This window comes from Salvelinus sp. IW2-2015, linkage group LG11 (assembly GCF_002910315.2).
Source record: "Salvelinus sp. IW2-2015 linkage group LG11, ASM291031v2, whole genome shotgun sequence".
In the NCBI taxonomy this organism is placed as follows: domain Eukaryota; kingdom Metazoa; phylum Chordata; class Actinopteri; order Salmoniformes; family Salmonidae; genus Salvelinus; species Salvelinus sp. IW2-2015.
The window spans coordinates 16,443,536-16,463,286 of record NC_036851.1 but is presented as its reverse complement, the minus strand read 5'-3'; the positions used below and the strand labels follow the sequence as shown (position 1 = coordinate 16,463,286).

Genomic DNA, 19,751 nt, shown 5'->3' with positions numbered 1-19,751 from the left:
ATGTCCACACTGTGGAATTGATGTCTACATTTCCTGAATGGAGGAGTCAATTTGAATGTTCTTACAACCTGTGGAGTAAAGTCAAGTCGAGGTAATTTTGAATGTCTACACTGATAGGAGTAATTTGAGCTACCATGTGGGATTGTCTACACTGATAGGGAGTAATTTGATGTTATACAAACTGATAGGAGTAATTGATGACTACACTGATAGGGTATTGATTACCGATAAGGTTTGAATGTTAGTTGAATGTCTGCGTCATCTTAATTTCTTTCTCTCAACATTGGATTTCCATGCCTCTACAGATGATTCGCAGAACCCAGAAAATAAACATAATCAACAAGAAAGACCCTTGTGGACATGACAGATATTATTTAGTAGGTGTGCATACTGGCTAATATATAATGGGAATCTGAGGTTTAACAACCTTTGAATTAAAAAAAAAAATGGTTGAAGGCCAAGGCCGCACAACCTATTCCCCCATTCAAATTTTTTCTATTGACGATCTCTTCTCCATTATTTTTGTAGGCCGTCATTGTAAACGTGAGAATTTGTTCTAACTGAGCTTGCCTAGTTAAAATTAAAGGTTGTGGGGGGGGGGGGGGGGGGGGAGGGGGAACCGAGTTTGGCAAACCCTAGGTGTAAAGTGTAAATAGTAAGGGAATAGTTGTACAGCCTTACTAGCAATAACATTGTCATTAAAACAGCCACACTACTTTGTACCACCTCTTTACGTGAGAAAAGATGGAAGTAGCACTAGTCTGAGTGCACCTCAACAGTTACATGTAGAGAGAGTCAGAGGGATAAGAACACCTTACCATCAGCCCTGAGACATTGTGACCTGCGTGGAATAGTAAAGAGGGTGATGAACAGACAGATCGGCGCAATGCCAGCCAATCAAGGCAGACGGAGATGACTAAGCCTCTGGGAACCTCTCTGCCAACACTGCAGCCGTCACAACTGTCACCCCTAATTAAAGCTCTCTGCAAAATATCTGCATGGCTTTAATGGGAATTATATGCGACACCACCATTTATTTCTCAATGTCTGACTGGTAAGTTAAACGCTCTCTTTCCCTTTTCCCCCTTATTTTCTCAACTCCCCTCGTGTCTCTCTTGCAGGACTCTGCCGCTCTCTTAGATGCACATGCACACACAAACCAATGTCTAAGTACTACTAAATAGATGTGTCAGCAGTCAGAATAGTGAGAATAAGATTGCTGTTCACAGGCATCTCCTTTAGGGGGCGCTACAGGCGATAATACAGGGCAGAGTGATCAGGATGGATACTTCCTCATAGGGGCGTTTAGTGTCTTTGATAACAAGAGGCTACATGATTGAAGTGATATTCAAAGACAGTGTATGAGAGTATAGAGAAAAAATGAAATCCCCGAGAAGCACAAGGAATCTCTGAATCCTCTCTGTTTTGTGGCGAAGCCATTTCAATTCTGATGATGCATCCTTTTTTCATTCAGTAGTCTTTGTTCCTTTTGTTCAACATCAGGGAAATGGCAAAAGTACATGCTTTGTTTGACTCCCCCTAAATGTAAGTGTTGTCTTGCTGTGATCTTTCCTGCTGTATGCTTGTCTGTCTTCAAAGAGCTGACAGAAAAGATATATCTGGTTTTGATGATAAAGAAATTCAGATTCTAGCATAGGGCATTTATTACAAACAAAGTGACAGAGAGAGGTGGAGACAGTGGGAGGGAGGGAGAGAGAGAGAGAGAGAGAGAGAGAGAGAGAGAGAGAGAGAGAGAGAGAGAGAGAGAGAGAGAGAGAGAGAGAGAAAGAGACTGAACAGACTGAAATAAAATACCAACTAGGCGATATTCAAAGCTCAAGTTTTTCCAGCCTTCAAAGTTTTCCGTCCTCATACAAAATAAAATAACAACCTTACATGCAAGAATGCAAGCATATAAAAACATGCCAGTTTAGTGGCACTGGAAAACAAAATGAATTGTTGAGATATTTTTTTAAATAGTCACAGTGGAGGTATGCCTGGAGAAGAAGCTGCACTGAGCTCAGGTTTAATATCTCTCAAGTGAGAGCCACTGACAGCCAKAGTCGCACACAGTTATCCCTGATCCCATAAAGAACAGCTGTGTCTGCGGCTCTGCACACAGGGTACTCCATTATGGATCGGAAGCTGAATGGGAAATGAACAAAGCACAGTGCCAGGGCACTGAAATATGGATTTTAGTTTCTGCTCCCTCTCCTTCGTTACCCCCTCTCCTCTCTCTCCCCTCTGTTCCCTCTCTGCCCCCGCTCTCTCTCCCTCTCTCTCTTCCCTCCCGCGCTGTCATTCCCTGAACAGGTACCACAGAGAGGAGCTCCATCAATATAAATGAGCAGTAGTAGCCACCTGAGGAGGAAGTATTCCTGGGCTGCTATTGACATTCACACTCAGACATTCTACTCCATTCTACTCCATACACAATGTCCTATTGAGCTAAATCCTCTCAGCCCACGGAGCAACTTGGCCTAATCCTCTACTGCAATAATTGGCCAAATATCCATTACTTTATCTCAGTGAAAAGTTGAAGAATATGTGAAAGATATGTGGGGACATGATGCATAGGTCTACTTCTTTGTGTGTTCAACTGCTCTCCCTAAGAGATGCTTTGATCTGGGGTAAGAGAAGAGAAGAAATACCCCAAAATACAGCAACAAATATGTATTGTCACAAACAACAGATAGGTGCAGTGAAATGTGTTGTTTTACAGGGTCAGCCATAGTAGTACGGCGTCCTTGGAACAAATTGGGGTTAAGCGTGCCTTGCTCAATGGCACATCAACAGGTTTTTCTACTTGTCGGCTCGGGTATTCAAACCAGTGACATTTCGGTTACTGACCCAACACACTAACCACTAGGGAGATAGTGTTAGGTAAGAAAACAAAGAGGTGAAGTAACAGGAGAGAAAACAACTCCAGAGAAAATAAATATACATCTGCAGAGACACATCTCCAACCTCATAGTCATATCACATAAACAGGCTACATTTACGCTTTACAGCGCCAGCACCACTTTCCCAATACAAACAGCATCACATTAAAGACATGCTTTCAGAGAGACTTCATGTCTTCACCGAGAGGCTCTGAGCTTGAGAGTAACCTTGTTGCAAACAGATTTCTTGACACATACATTTTTTCCACACCTGGTCTTACTCTGAAATATTCTACAAATTGGTGGTTTGGCCATTGTATCGCAGGCACAAAAACACACGGACACACACATGCACACAAACATATTATTACCCTGACGGAGGTGCAGCACGTGGGGTAGAGGGGATAATTAGAAAGAGTACAAATATTAATGGAAATTAAAAACAGACTAACAACCCCAATTATTACATTAGCCGGCCAATTTAGATCAAAGCTCAGAGAAGCCAGCAAGGATTTGTTGAAATAGACCAGTGGCCTCTCTGCATTAACAATCATCCCCATCCAGGAAGAATAGAGTAGAAACAGCCACACATTCTGCCTGCAAGTCAGACTGCAGTATAAAGCCAGCCACATTCCCTTGCTCTCCAGGCTGAATGGATGAGGCAGAGGGCAACACTGCTTTTTTCTCCACCCCATAAAGACAGAGGGCCCTGGAGACAGATGACTCGTTAAATGGCTGCTTTCTTCCCGGTCCCTGAGGTTTCTTAACACAAGGACAATAGGCAGATCCCAGGAGACGGCCGTACAGGGAAACACACTATGTATAATTAGAGTAAAGATGTGGCTGCTGCCGTTTGGTGGGGGAGGAGGAGGAGGAAGGGGAAGAGGAGTGGGAGGGGGGGGCAGGTTGGGTTTGTGCTGCTGCTGCAGTTTTCCTCCACCGCTGCTTGCTAACCTCCCTCCCTTCTATTGCCCAATCTACTTCCACGACTCAATCTCACCAACACTTCCAATCCGGCCAATCACCAACACCCTGAGGCTACATTAGCGCCCTATTGGCAAGCTGTGGGCAACCAAAGCCTGGCGAATCAGGTGGAGCCAGGAGCTGAATGGATTTTTTGGTTTGGCTGTGGGAGGTGCGAGGCCTGCCAATGAGGGCTCAGGAGTGGCATTGTGTGTCTCTGAGGGAGGCTGCCAGAGGGGTCAAGGCTGAGGACTGCAGGCTGACAGTTATTTAGTGAGGGGCAGAGCTCTCTGTCAGTCAGTGGAGGCAATGCCTTTGTACAGCTAGGTCCGCTGTAATGGGACTGTCACCCTCTAATTGTCCAACTGGGATGCTGCAAATACAGGCACAAGCACTTAGGACACAAACGTGCGGGCTCAAGCGGACACACACACACACACACACACACACACACACACACACACACACACACACACACACACACACACACACTCACACACAGACACACGCACACACACACACACACATCCTATACAAGTTTCCTAATGCATTTTAATGTTACGTTTTTAATAAAAACTAGCGGTAACATAGAGACATTATGCTAGACTAAAATAACAGTGGAATATGAATGTATTAATAAACCAATAAAGTGTTCCCATCTAGTTCTGAATAAACAGCATTACCATGCCACAGAGATTATTCTCTCCCACACATACACCAACTCCAGCTGCTGAACTGAACACCAGGTTTATTGAGTCGAGAGACAACAGGGTTTCATTTAGTGCCAAAACGGGTTCCTGGAAATGGTGCACAGTTGTGTACAACGTCATCCATTTCTCATGATATGTAACGTCCTGCAAAGACGTACATTTTAGTTTCCTGCAATTCGTAACATATGTTACGAATTCAAATTTCGTACAATATGTTACGAATTTGTAAGTGCTGAATCTCACCGGAGAAATCATCAGAGCGAGGGAAACAGCGCCCTCTGTCTCAGTATGTGTAGCCCATGTATCTGTTGCTGTCTGGACCAAAAGAGTACAACATGTTGCCGCCGTAGCATTTGATCGATCGATCCCAGCAAGCATTTGGCCAGTTTGGATTTGGCTTCAGATCACTCAACTCACTTCCTTGGCAAAACATCATTTTCAGAAAAACTTCTCAGTTTCTGGTCTGCTTGTGTTGATGTCCTGCAGTAGCTAGTGTGCTAAATCGTCCCTTTCCTAAGCCATGGATGGAGATGGGGATTTGGACTTGTAGTTTTGATGGCGATTCTGATCTAACKATAAATGAATATGTTGTGCCACTGGCCTGAGACGATTGAAGTTCAATATGTAGCCTAGTAGGCTCACATTAACCAGCTAGCTAGCTAACTTAGCTGGTTCATTGTTGCCCATGGGAGGAAGTCAGTCTAGCAAGCATTTAGCTAGGTAGCCTATGACAACAAAAACTAAAATTGTACTGTATGACCGAGCCATAGACCCATTTTGCCAACATGAAAGAGAGGAGGATGGCATTGACGTTCAACTAGTCTACAAGCAGGATGAAGGTCTACACCTGTTGTATTCGGCGCATGTGACAAATAACGTTTGATTTGTAATATGTCTTTTTACTGGCTTTGCTTGGCTTCCTCAGAGATTTTACCCACGCACCGCTACTGAACTTGATAACTCCATAACACCTATCCTGAGGTGAGGTCTCATATTAGGGATCATTGGTTGTCTTTAGTAAAGGAACAACATGAGCCTAGTCTGATTGGTGTCTGCCTCATTGTCCTTGACATGGTGAAAAGAATGTCATAACTTTCCAAAGCACACCGTCCAGATTACAGCTCCAACCCACTTCAGAGTGGGCGTTCGCCTTCACATACCAGGACTTCAATCAAAGGCCCTCTCATTCCATTCTTCTGCTTTGCCCAAGGACTGTGTTTTTACAACCTTACCTCCTATTTCCATCCCTTCTTTCATCATGATTTTGTTCTTTGGTGTGTCTGTCTGACTGGCAGTCAGTGGTGGGGCTTGGTGGAGAGGAGAGAGCGAAGCAGAGAGGCTCATCTTACCTCGTTTGGACTGGTTTCCATCAGATGTGGCTCATTGGGTCCAGTCTTAGGTGCTGGAGGAGACAGTTGACATGCGACTGCCACAAATGGCCTGAAACTAATGCTGCTCTCTCTCACCTCACAGATTTACTATGCTCTTCAAATGGCTTATATCTCCCTCTCTCCTCCTATCTCAACTGTCCCRTTTTCTCTCTTTCATTTATCTGCTCCCTCTATCTGCTATCTATTTAGGCCTAGCTGTTTTTCAATCTCTATTTCTATTCCTCTTCCCTCTGTCATGAGCAAAAAATGTATTTGACAGTGAAGGCATCGGAAGCATATTGCATTCTACCACAATGGTAAACCATTGCCACCAAAGCAACACTTCTTGAGATTGATCATGAGTGAATTGCACATAAAACCTCTGCAGTGYAATGCTGGGGCTGTTAGTTTCACTCTGATAATTTCCCCTCTGTTCATAAGGGGAAGGGGTTTACTCAATGTGTCATGCAGTAATGTCCCTTATAAACGTGTTTAATAAACCGATCCTGGACCAACACACCACTGCAGCAGCAGCTGGACTGTCTAGGATTTTCAGCACTGCACAGGGGAGAGAGAGAAAGAGAGGAGATGGTGAATGGTGATGGTGGGCGGTGGTGGGTGGTGGAGGTGATGGGTGGCGGGGGTGGTGGATTGTGATGGTGGTGATGGGTGGTGGAGGTGATGGGTTGCGGTGGTGGGTGGTGGGATGTGATGGTGGTGGTGGTGTGTGGTGGAGGTGGTGATGGTGGTGGTGGGTGGTGGGATGTGATGGTGGTGGTGAGTGGTGGTGTGTGGTGGAGGTGGTGGTGGTGGGTGGGTGGTGGTAGTGGTGGGTTGTAATGGTGGTGGTATTTGGTATTTTATTAGGATCCCCATTAGCTGTTGCAAAAGCAGCAGCTACTCTTCCTGGGGTCCACACAAAACATGACATAATACAGAATGACATAATACAGAACATCAATAGACAATAACAGCTCAAGGACATAACTACAGTTGAAGTTGGAAGTTTACATAAACTTAGGTTGGAGTCATTAAAACTCGTTTTTCAACCACTCCACCAATTTCTTGTTAACAAACTATAGTTTTGGCAAGTCTGTTAGGACATCTACTTTGTGCATGACACAAGTCATGTTTCCAACAATTGTTTACAGACAGATTAGTTAACTCATAATTCACTGTATCACAATTCCAGGGGGTCAGAAGTTTACATACACTAAGTTGACTGTGCCTTTAAACAGCTAGGAAAATAGAAGCTTCTGATAGGCTAATTGACATAATTTGAGTCAATTGGAGGTGTACCTGTGGATGTATTTCAAGGCCTACCTTCAAACTCAGTGCCTCTTTGCTTGACATCATGGGCAAATCAAAAGAAATCAGCCAAGACCTCAGAAAAACAATTGTAGACCTCCACAAGTCTGGTTCATCCTTGGGGGCAATTTCCAAACGCCTGAAGGTACCACGTTCATCTGTACAAACAATAGTACGCAAGTATAAACACCATGGACATCGCAGCCATCATACCGCTCAGGAAAGAGACGTGTTCTGTCTCCTAGAGATGAACGTACTTTGGTGCGAAAAGTGCAAATCAACCCCAGAACAACAGCAAAGGACCTTGTGAAGATGCTGGAGGAAACGGGTACAAAAGTATCTACATCCACAGCAATATCAACATAACCTGAAAGGCCGCTCAGCAAGGAAGAAGCCACTGCTCCAAAACCTCCATAAAAAATGCCAGACTACGTTTTGCAACTGCACATGGGGACAAAYATCGTCGTTTTTGGAGAAATGTCTTCTGGTCTGACGAAACAAAAATAGAACTGTTTGGCCATAATGACCATCGTTATGTCTGGAGGAAAAAGGTGTTCTTGCAAACCGAAGAACACCATCCCAACCGTGAAGCACGGGGGGTGGCAGCATCATGTTGTGGGGGTTCTTTGCTGCAGGAGGGACTGGTGCACTTCACAAAATAGATGGCATCATGAGGGAGGAAAATTATGTGGATATATTTAAGCAACATCTCAAGACATCAGTCAGGAAGTTAAAGCTTTGTTGCAAATGGGTCTTCCAAATGGACATTGACCTCAAGCATACTTCCAAAGTTGTTGCAAAATGGCTTAAGGACAACAAAGTCAAGGTATTGGAGTGGCCATCAAAAAGTCCTGACCTTAATCCTATAGAAAATGTGTGGGCAGAACTGAATGGTGGAGGGTGGTGGTGGTGGTGGTGGTGGAGGTGGTGGGTGGTGGTGGTAGGTGAGGATAATAAGGATATGGCCAGAGCCAGACATCCCTGGAAAGAACAGTAAAATCAGATGATTAAAGTGGACATCAGACTCCCTCCACTCCAGGCCAGCACTAATGGACTTAAAACAGAGAACAGTCCCTAATTGGAAATCAACTGGCTGATCATGAATGTTGTGTGTTTATTGTTTATTATCCAGACTCTGTTTTAGATGTAATTGGGGTTAAACAAACCACAAACAATAACTCAGGCACATTTACCTCCTGCGGCCTCATATGACTTGTGTTGATGGAAACATTTCTCCATGTGTTCAACTAAATCAAACCGGCCAACCTGGTGAAGGTTTCTCAGATGAAAACAGGGAATTACTTTAAGTTGTGAACCCTGGTGAATCTGGCTGAGAGTTTAGTCAGAGAGTTTCTACAGCTCTGGACGTATGGGGGAATCAGTGTGCTGCTGTAGCCACAGAGGTTGTTCTCGGCCACCTCTAAGGGTGTTTTCACACTTGGTCCAGAGCACACTCAGACAATTTTTGTGCAGTGTGAACACTCCAAAGGAACTCAGACCCTTCAAAAGGGCCACCGAAGCGAACCAAACTGAAGTGGTTTGAGTTCAGTTCGCTTGAATTCCTCAGTCCGGTTCCCTTTTTTAAGGCAATGTGAACACAACGCTCCCCAGGCTTGGGGACTGCAACACCGTTTCCCCTCCCATAACCCTCATATTGGTGCCACAAAATAGAAAAGATGATAATGTTCAGGTTTGCGGAAAAACCTTTTTTGGATATTGATTTAGAGATTGTCAAGCATGCACAGAAATGTTCAAATATGTGTGCATTTTATGGTCATATTATTTGTTTGCAATATGTGATCTACAGGCTAAGAGCACTTAATAAGCAGTTTATTTGATAGTGGGGTTTGWATAGTGTGAGAAGACACCAACATATTGGGGGAGAATCATAACATAGGGTAGAAAATCTATTCTAGGTCTTAAAGGGGCAGTAGCCTACGTTGGGAGTACAATATTCAATTACAGCATTATTTAATCTGTAGTTCTTCTTCTGCTATTTATTCTGTTACCAATAATATTGATGTACATGTTAATAGTATCTTTTGATTACAATTATTAGGTCAAATCTTTTAACTAAATGCAATCTATTAGCTTCCAAAACGTAAGTACACTCCTAGAAAAAAGGTTTCCAAAAGGGTCCGCATAGGAGAACCCTTTTGGTTCCAGGTAGAATCATTTTTGGATTCAGGTTGAACCCTTTTGGGTTCCATATAGAACCCTCTGTGCAAAGGGTTCTACATGGAACCTAAAAGAGTTCTACCTGGAACCAAAGGGGTTCGACCTGGAACCAAAAAGGCTTCTTCAAAGGGAACCTTTTAGGTTGTAGATAGCAATTTTTTACTAAGTGTGTAGGTATATCTAGCTGTTCTGATGTAATGGCTTGTCCTGTACTTTGTAAAAACCCAGAGTACATTGAATGAATGTTGGAAAAATATCCTGGATCCTTTCTAAACATAGAAATGCGAATGCAAAGAGAACGCAGACCACAAAATAGGTGAAGTGAACTGGCAAAAGAGCTGAGTCCTAATTCAAATGCAAGGGCAGTGTGAATACAAAGATAACTGAGTTATTTAGCTTTTTTTTTACCCCAGAGTTCACTTTAAAGAGGACTGAGATCGGTTATTTTAAAGAGGACTAGATGTGAAAACCCCCTAAGACAAGAGAGATAAAGAACTAAATCCCTTCTTCTCTCTTCACTGGCTAGCTGTCACAATGGAACGGCCCAGTAGGCCAAGCGGTGTTGCAGGGAGAAGAGGGCATTTAATACCGCACTGGGCCACAGATGTGATGCACCCCCCCCATGGTAAGGACCAGAGCTATTTTACTACAGCTAAAGGCTATAACCGAAGCATGCGCTTACACACACACCCACACCACACACACACAACACACCACACACACACACACACACACACACACACACACACACCACACACACACACACACACACAAAGGAACCGCCGGGGTGTCAGTAAACCCAACCATCTGACGCTGAATATGAAGGAGATGAAAGGAGATGAAGGGGTGTTCATTTCTCCAGCAGGGTGGTACAATCCTACGCCTCCCCTCATCCACCCTGCTCCTGTAGTCTGTGTGTTTGTGTGGGTGAGTGAATGAGTGTTTTTTGCTTTGGTGGAAAATCTGCCCTCTTGCCGACTCGTTGGTGAAAGGCGATTTCAGTAATCCGGGAGTGTAAGCCGCGCGATACAAATGGGCGTGAGGGAGCTCTGTGTTGGCCCAGAGAAAGCTATCCCTGGCCTGGATGTCTGAACAGAGGCAGCACAGTTTCCAGGAGCATCCTGGAACCATGGAGCTAACAGAAAACGAACCACACTGGCAGAGCTGCCATATAATGCCAACAGGAATGGAGTTGGTTTGTCACTTCTAAGACAGTTAAAGTAAAATCCCTGCTGTCTAATGAGCTAGTTTACGTCATTTAAACAACTCCTGCATGGCTGCATACACACACACAAGCAACTGAAAGTGTGCTAAACACTCCTAAATTCATTGAACAACTGGTGAAGCAGCGCTGTGTGTGTGTCCATCTGTCTGTATCCTCTTGTCTGGGTTTCTGTCTGTGTAGAGTTTTAAGGCGTACCAGACCAATCACTTGGCGCTGCATCACCACTCAAATCATTCTCTTTACCTGCTGAAGGTCCTTGATAGAAACTACCAGTGTGGTGTTCTGTTCAGCCCTTCATAGTGATTGTATGAGATCTATTCTACCCTTCTCTTCAGTTGCCTAGGTGAGTGACCCTTAGACAAACGTGGGATGTCTGGCTTGAAGATGTCTCCGGCTTTGGCTCAAATAAAAGTAAAAAGCCTTATGATCCGCGGGAGCGAAAACAGAGCAAGATCGAGTTGTTGTTATCAGAATTGACGATGAACTAATTTCTAGTTTACAACACAGGCATAAGCAACTACCAACTGAGAATAGGATGATATATACAGTAGCTTTTTAACATTTCAAAAAGAGAACTTCGACTTAACTGCACATCAGTAGTTCTTGATAAGTGTGATAACTGTCACTCACTCTGACAAGCATTTGTGGGAAGGGTCCTCTAGAGTTTTCGGGCACATTGATTGGTGGGATGACCCAGTCTCGCTTCTGTCGTCTCAGACCATTGGCAGAAGAGCTTCTTTGATGTTTCCGTGGAAACTTGATAACCCTGGGATTAGAGTCCCAGGCCCTTGCAATCATATCCTCCACTCCAATCTGAAAAGACAAGAAATCAACACATACTGTACATTGGCTGACCTACAGTATTCAACAATAACTTGAGAGCCAACTACACAATGTAAAGTCTCAATAGAAAAGAGTAGTGTGTCAATTAATTATTTGTTCATCTTCTAAAAGTACAGGTGACTAATCCGTCATGAAAATCAACCTTGTCAGATGACAAGGAACAGAATAAAACACCTATTCACTGTTTCTTGAAGATAATACAAAAATGAATGAAAATAAAAAGATTTCCAATTCAAATATAATCCACGCTTTTGACTCTTCACCTTAACACACTTGGCGTTAATCACCTAAGAAGACCCAGCCTTAGCATGAATTTCAGGCATTAGTCTTGCAGAAAGCTTACCAATTGCCTCTGCACAGTCCACAGAGGTTGACTTCTATGTCTTTATCCAGCAAAAACCTTCTAAGTCTGAAAAATCACAGTTGGATGTCTCCAACTTGACCTTCTGAGTCTCAGAACTATGCTGCTCCGTGTGACGCATTCCGTGACATATCCCCCTGAAAGAGGCCTTACTCCAAATGAAAAGGGATTGATGAAATATCACTTCAATAACAGCAAGATCAGAATGTTAGGAGGACCAACAGTGATCCTGCAGTGTGAGATCATTGCCATTCACTGCGATTATAAGCAAAGACTAGTTTCCCAGAGCATGTACGTATGTAAATACTGTTAGACAAAAGAGGAGAATAAAATACAAAAACTGAAAACATAAACATGTTTTTAATTATACTGAACAAAAATATAAACGCAACATGCAAAATTTTTAATTATTCTACTGAGTTACAGATCATATGAGCAAATCAGTCAATTTAAATTCATTAGGCCCTAATCTGTGGATTTTGCATGCATGGATGGGAGCACAGTTATGGTTGGGCCTGGGAGGGCAAAGGCCAAGCACACTCACTGGGGAGCCAGGCCCAGCCAATCAAAATGAGTTTTCCACCACAAAAGAGCTTTATTACAGACAGAAATACTCCTCAGTTTCATCAGCTGTCCGGGTGGCTGGTCTCAGATGATCCCACAGGTGAAGAAGCTGGATGTGGAGGTCCTGGGCTGGCGTGGTTACACCTGGTCTGCAGTTGTGAGGTCGGTTGGACGTACTAACAAATTCTCTAAAACGACGTTGGAGGTGGCTTATGGTAGAGAAAGTATCATTAAATTCTCTGGCAACAGCTCTGGTGGACATTCCTGCAGTAAGCATGCCAATTGGGGCGGCAGGTAGCCTAGTGGTTAGAGCGTTGGGCCACTAACCCGAAAGGTTGCTGGATCAAATCCGCCGAGCTGACAAGGTGAAAATGTGTCGTTCTCCCCTTGAACAAGGCAGTTAACCCACTGTTCCCCAGTAGGCCATCATTGTAAATAAGAATTTGTTCTTAACTGACTTGCCTAGTTAAAAATAGGTTACATTTAAAAAATAATAATAATTGCACGCTCCCACAAAACTTAAGACATCTGTGGCAGTGTGTTGTGTGACAAAACTCCACATTTTAGAGTGGCCTTTTACTGTCCCCAGCACAAGGGGGGATGACCATGCTGTTTAATCAGATTCTTGATATTCCACACCTGTCAGATAGATTGATTATCTTGGCATAGAAAGGCTCATTAACAGGGATGTAAACACATTTCTGCACAACATTTGAGAGACATAAGGTTTTTGGGTATGAAACATTTCTGGGATCTTTGATTTCAGATCATGAAACATTGGACCAAGACTTTACATGTTGCGTTCATATTTTTGTTCAGTATACATTACCCCTTGCCATCTTTCCCTAATCTTAATCCCTCATTTGACTTTTGGGATTTTTTCTTTCATGTTTTATCTCCTCATGTTAACAGGTACATCACACACTGGTGTAAACACATTGTAAATCTGTCCCTATGTGTTTATAAGACATACTGCATACATTGGTAGACCTCTGGAAAGTGTATATGGTATCTATCCAGTGAGGGTTGATGTGTCCTCATGCCTGAGATGGTAGTGTTTGTGTAATCCAGTGATCCTGCTGTTTCTCCTGCTCCCCACAAACAGAGACATTCATGCTGCTGTAGACTTGAATCCAAGCAGAAATCCTTCTGTTAAACCTACTCAGAGGACACGCACATACCCAACTCAAACTTTAATCACCGGCGGGCAGGTTAGCCTATCCATACACATACGGTTTGTCAGACAGAGAGACAGATGCAAGCTAAACCAGAGCAAACATACTGTATTTTCCCCCCCTTTTGTTTTAATTCTTCACGGCTTAGTGGATTTGACTACAGGGCTTTACAGCAGGCCTCCTGATAGCAGCAGTGATGAAGGTAGCCGGGCAGGAGAGAGAGGGGAGAGAGTGAGGGATAGGGGACCAGATGTGGTGCCCAGATAAGATAACTCTCGCTTCAGCTCCGCTCATCCACAACACTCACAGGTACCAGCACAGGGGCAGTGGTGCGAGATGGGAGCGTGCCAGTACTTCCATGGGTGGCAGGTGGAAGTAGTGTGTGCGTGTGCATGCGTGAATTTGTGTGTTTGACATAAACAAAGAGAAAGGAAATAGGGGGAAGAGAAAAACAGAGAAAAAAGAAATAAAATGTGAGATCCTATATTGATAGAAAGCAGACAGGGTGGAGTTGATATGTAAAGATGCTGATATGTGAGGATGAGTAAGCACGGTACCCATGATGCTCAAAGGCTTCCCTGCCTCTGCATAGAACCTCTGTTTCTACCCCATGTGCTCCCTCCCTGATAAAGTCCTTATCGGCACCTCTGATATCTGTTGAATAACTCACACAGTACTGCTGCTCGCCATCATTATCAGAACCTTAGTCTGCTGACGAATGCAGGACATCAGGGCCGCTGATAATGGGGTCGATGCATCTGATCGCTGTTGCATTGGCAAACTCCCACATTCCTCCAAACGCTGTGCCAGGCAGCCACAACAGAGCAAAGAGCCTGTCTATGGATGATACCACTGCAGTGTGTCCACGTGACTCACACTCCAAACAGCATGGCAAATTATAGCCCTGCGAAGCTGGCACAATGACAAACATCACCACAATTACAAAGAAAAAACGGGAAACTGGAACAGGCTCTTTGTGCTGTGAGAAAGGTATGTTGTGTGTGTGTGTGTGTGTGTGTGTGTGTGTGTGTGTGTGTGTGTGTGTGTGTGTGTGTGTGTGTGTGTGTGTGTGTGTGTGGTGTGTGGTGTGTGTGTGTGTGTGTGTGTGTGTGTGTTGTGTGTGTTGTGTAAGCAGGGTCTTTGAGTGTGAAATCAGTCCCAGAACCACCCGGAGCTCCCTAGGCCAGAGCTAGCGGGCTGGCCAGCTGGCTGCTCTCTCCTCCCAGCCAGGCTGCATGTCGCTGGGGCATCAGTCAGCCCCGCAGCCCTGGAGCTGACATCTGGAGGTTGTCATTCTGAAGAGCAGGAGGCAACACTAAACAGGGCCTTTCAATTACACAATATCAAGTATGTGATTGTTTCCCATCCTCCATTCACTGTTGATCTTGAGCTGTTCTATCGCTCCTTCATTCTCCCACGCTTATTCTCACCGACGAGGCCTGATCAGAGCAGTGGTCTGTGGTGAACAGGGGGGGGGGGGGGGGGGGGGGCGACGGGCAGGACAATCAAGAGAAGACAGGTATCACAAATCTGACCTCTTATAGAATCAAGGGAATTAAAGAAGGCTGCTATGACTATTGATAAACTCCTCTTGTGGATGTAGAACTGGGCTGCAATCACAACATAGACTAGTCATCATGACCTCACTCTCAGACCCTGTATTGCCACCTCACCGACCAATAAGACCCTAGGTCCTAAACCCCTCCCCACTACTGTATGGGTCTCTGCTCTCTAATCTAACACAAACAGGTATTCTGGTGAAGGGGGGATAAAAGTAAGACTCAGTGTACTGGTGCATAACGGACTCTCTGCCTCTAAGCTGCAGGAGAAGGCAGACCAGAGCAGCATGAAATTAGCAGGGGYTATGTGCATACAGACTCAGTGGACATGTAGGGCACCATAGCCTGAGTACCTGGCAGCCAGAGTGACACTACTAATGCCTCATACTCTTAAACAGGAGGTAGACAAACTATGTTCACAGATATAAATGTACATCCAATATAAATAGATACGCTCTAATGCACACACCAACACATACCAAGCACGATGCACAGTTCATCTAGGAAGAGGTAAATCAAGCCAACTATTAATAGAACATAATAATAGGAGTCCAATGAGTCCCTGTACATATGTCTGCTCTGAAACGTAATATATGCAATTACCTGGTAATGGAGCCGTCTATCTTTTAAATCACCTAATATCTTTTGGCTGGTTAAGCACCTTTTAAAATTGTACTGTTGTCATTACATGTTGATTATATTTTGGTGTAATCTGATTGTTCTTCCCTCTCCATTTCAACACTATTGACTCAGAGATAGTGGCTCAAATGACACAACTCCGCCACAGCATTTCACACATTTCAATGTCTGTGCCCTCACAACATTCCTCTGTTTCAGTCAATACTTCTATAACCTCAATCTGCTCCTCACTGAGTAGGAGACATCTATTTTTGAAACTGGGAGCAAGCAATTCTGTATTATCGTTCCGTATACAATAATCTTTTAATCAATACTACAGAACCCTCAAACTCACCTCTGGACCTCGAAGCCAGTTCCACTCATTTCGTTTTTTCTTTGTTCCCCTCTCAGCAGTGACTGATTTAGACATAGGACACCAGGTGGGTGTAATTCATTATCAGGAAGAACAGAAAACCAGCAGGCTCTGGACCTCATAGGGTAATAGTTGAATACCCCTGCTATTGAACAACAGCATCCCCAAATGAAATGAGAAAACAGTTGGGGTAGAATGCTGGGGTAGAATGCTGTTCCACAGTGGCTTTGTTGTTGTTGGTGAATTTGAGTTTTGAGAATTGCTTTACCTCTCCAAAGGAAACAGAGGAGGGAGTGAGGGATGTGAGGACAGGACATTAGGAGGGCCAGGGATGTGAGGACAGGACATTAGGAGGGCCAGGGATGTGAGGACAGGACATTAGGAGGGCCAGGGATGTGAGGACAGGACATTAGGAGAAACAGTGGATGTTGAGACGAATAGGCAGGAAACGGATTGACTAGGAGGAACAGGTAGGGACGAATGAGACTGCCAGAGATGTGAGGACCGTACATTAGGAGGCAGGGATGTGAGACAGGGAATTAGGTGGAACAGGGATGTGAGGACAGGACATTAGGAGGGCCAGGGATGTGAGGACACGACATTAGAAGGCCAGGGATGTGAGACAGGCATTAGGAGGGCCAGGGATTGAGGACAGACATTAGAGAGGGCAGGGATGTGAGGACAGGAATTAGAGGAACAGGGATGTGAGGACATGACATTAGGAGGAACCAGGAGATGTGAGGACAGGACATTAGGAGGCCAGAGATGTGAGGACAGGACATTAGAGGCAGGGGATGTGAGGACAGGACATTAGGATGGCCAGGATGTGAGGACAGGACATTAGAGGAACAGGGATGTGAGGACAGGCATTAGGAGGGCCAGGGATGTGAGGACAGGACATTAGGAGAGACAGGGATGTGAGGAGGACATTAGGAGGCCAGGGATTGAGACAGGACATTAGGAGAACAGAGTGAGGACAGGACATTAGGAGAACAGGATGTGAGGACAGGACATTAGGAGGAACAGGGATGTGAGGACAGGGCATTAGGAGGGCCAGGGATGTGAGGACAGGGCATTAGGACGGCCAGGGATGTGAGGAACAGGACATTAGGGGGCCAGGATGTGAGGACAGGACATTAGAGGGCCAGGATGTGAGGACAGGACATTAGGAGGGCCAGGGATGTGAGGACAGGACATTAGGAGGCCAGGATTGAGGACAGGACATTAGGAGGGCAGGGATGTAGAGGACAGGACATTAGGAGCAGGGGATGTGAGGACAGGACATTAGGAGAACAGGGATGTGAGGACAGGACATTAGGAGGACAGGATGTGAGGACAGGACATTAGGACGCCAGGGGATGTGAGACAGACTTAGGAGGCAGGGATGTGAGGACAGACATTGGAGGCCAGGGATGTGAGACAGGACATTAGTGCGGCAGGATGTGAGGACAGAGGCATAGTGGAACAGGGGATGTAGGACAGGACATTAGGACGGCGGATGTGAGGAAAGGACATTAGGACGGCCAGGGACATGCACGGCTCTACATCGGGGCTAGGACGGCTATAGCCCCGTCACATCTGCGTAGCCCCAGTTAAGCCCCTCAAGCGTTAGTATTTTACATTTTTACATAAAGAAATATGAAAAAGTTAATAACCAGCCATTTTTTCCCAATCAGATCCCTGGCTGCGTGGTGTGTCCCTATGACGTGTGTGTGTGTTGTCTGTGTCATGGTAGGAGGAAGTCTGTGTGTAGTGCTCGGGCGCCGTTAGCTTGTTAGGGAGCTAAACTTCGATTAGCTAGTCGCCCATCTCGCCAGTTGCACACTGGACCCGTTTTCTGATCAAGGAGAGTAGCGCGGTAGGATCGAAAATCAGACCCTGTCTCGGGAGCCATAGAAAGAAGAGGGAAGATAAGAAAGATGAGTCGGCAAGAGAAAAAACTCAGTGAGCCACGACGTGAGCGGCATCACCAGAGTCAGTTTCTGTGCTGCTGCTGCCTCCACGTCACCCGTTACTGCGACCTGTTAGCACAGCCACCGCTCCCTCCTGATTTAAAGCCAGTCAACCTGTTCGAAGAACAAGGCCCCTCTTACTCGCCGTTTACCACGCCACACCAAAAGTTGGAGCAGCAGGATCGCTACTTCAATCGTAGATGGTATGAGGATTACAAATGGCTGGAATATTCTATTTCAAAGGACCGTGCTTTCTGCTTTGCATGTCGRCACTTTCAACGTCCAGGAAATCATGGTGGAGAGAAGGCGGCATTTACCCACGATGGCTACCAGAACTGGAAGAAGGCGACAAGTTCGTTCAAGACACACAATGCTAGTGTGGATTATAAATATACAATGACAGCGTGGAATGAGTGGACTGTTCAGAAAGAGTCTGGCTCAACAATATGCAACGCTCTAAGTGATGGACATTCAAAAATTAGTCTGAGAGAACAGAGAGTATATGAGAGTAGTTGTGGAGTCATTGTGTTACACTGCATACCAGGGACTTTCACAGAGAGGAGACATAGAAAACGACACGGCTGTCAACCAGGGAAACTTCCTTGAACTTTTACAGGTCATAGGCAAATTCGACAAAACAGTTGCACAGAAAATCTCAGATYATACTAGAAACGCTAAGTACACGCATCATGATATACAGACCGAAACACTGGGCAAACTCTCAACTCAGCAACCTTTCCTTCCTGTCTATACACGCAGAAAGAACCAAGGCCCTGGATGTCCAGAAGATTATAGACTAATTTGCACTGAACCACAACAGACGCATCGTCCTTCTATAAAACAACACTTGGTGAGTAACTGAAAGGCCTTATATTTATTGACAGAACGCCTGTCCGGTGGTGGGAACATGAATCAATCTCGCTGATGTGGACGGAACAAGAAGACGCATGCATATTGTCGGCCTACAAGTATTTTTGCAATAGAAATATAATGGCTAAGATTGTGATGATAGCCAGCTCGTTTTACACCATGTGTGCACWGGTGACAGGCATAGGGTAAACGCACTTCTCGATGTGGCTGCAGTGTAGATATTATTCCTTTCATTTCTGACATTGTGATAGACATTTCATGCGTAACATTATAACCAATGCACAGCAGGACGCATGTATATCGTCGGCCTACAAGTAATTTTTGTTTGCAATAGAAATATAATCACTAAGATTGTGATGATAGCCAGTTCGTTTTACAAGTGGGTGCACAGTTAACAGGCATAGGCTAAATGCATTGCACTTCTCGTTGTGGCTGCACTTAGGATATTAATAATGTCATTTCTGACGTTGTGATAGCTATTTCTGCTTTTATTGAAAAAATGAGAACTTCCTTATAAATAAGTCATGAAAATCAACAATTTTCTTAGCACCCCCACATTGGTCAAGCCCACCCTTAGCCCCAGGAGAAAAAACATCCTGGCGCCGTGCCTGGACAGGGATGTGAGGACAGGACATTAGGAGGGCCAGGTGTGTGAAGACAGGACATTAGGAGGGCCAGGGATGTGAGGACAGGACATTAGGAGGGCCAGGTGTGTGAAGACAGGACATTAGGAGGGCCAGGGATGTGAGGACATGACATTAGGAGGGCCCTGTATAGGAGGACAGGACATTAGGAGGGCC

At 44.9% G+C, this 19,751-nt stretch overlaps 1 protein-coding gene across 2 annotated transcripts in view; it reads right to left on the bottom strand.

The window, feature by feature from the left end:
* LOC111969898 (cadherin-4) overlaps positions 1-19,751 on the bottom strand; it is a 236,754-nt gene that overhangs the window by 61,260 nt on the left and 155,743 nt on the right. For both annotated transcript variants that reach the window (XM_023996276.2, XM_023996277.2), the window contains one exon: positions 11,267-11,449. In XM_023996276.2, the coding sequence (XP_023852044.1) occupies positions 11,267-11,449 (183 nt within the window). The remainder of the gene's footprint in view (positions 1-11,266; positions 11,450-19,751) is intronic.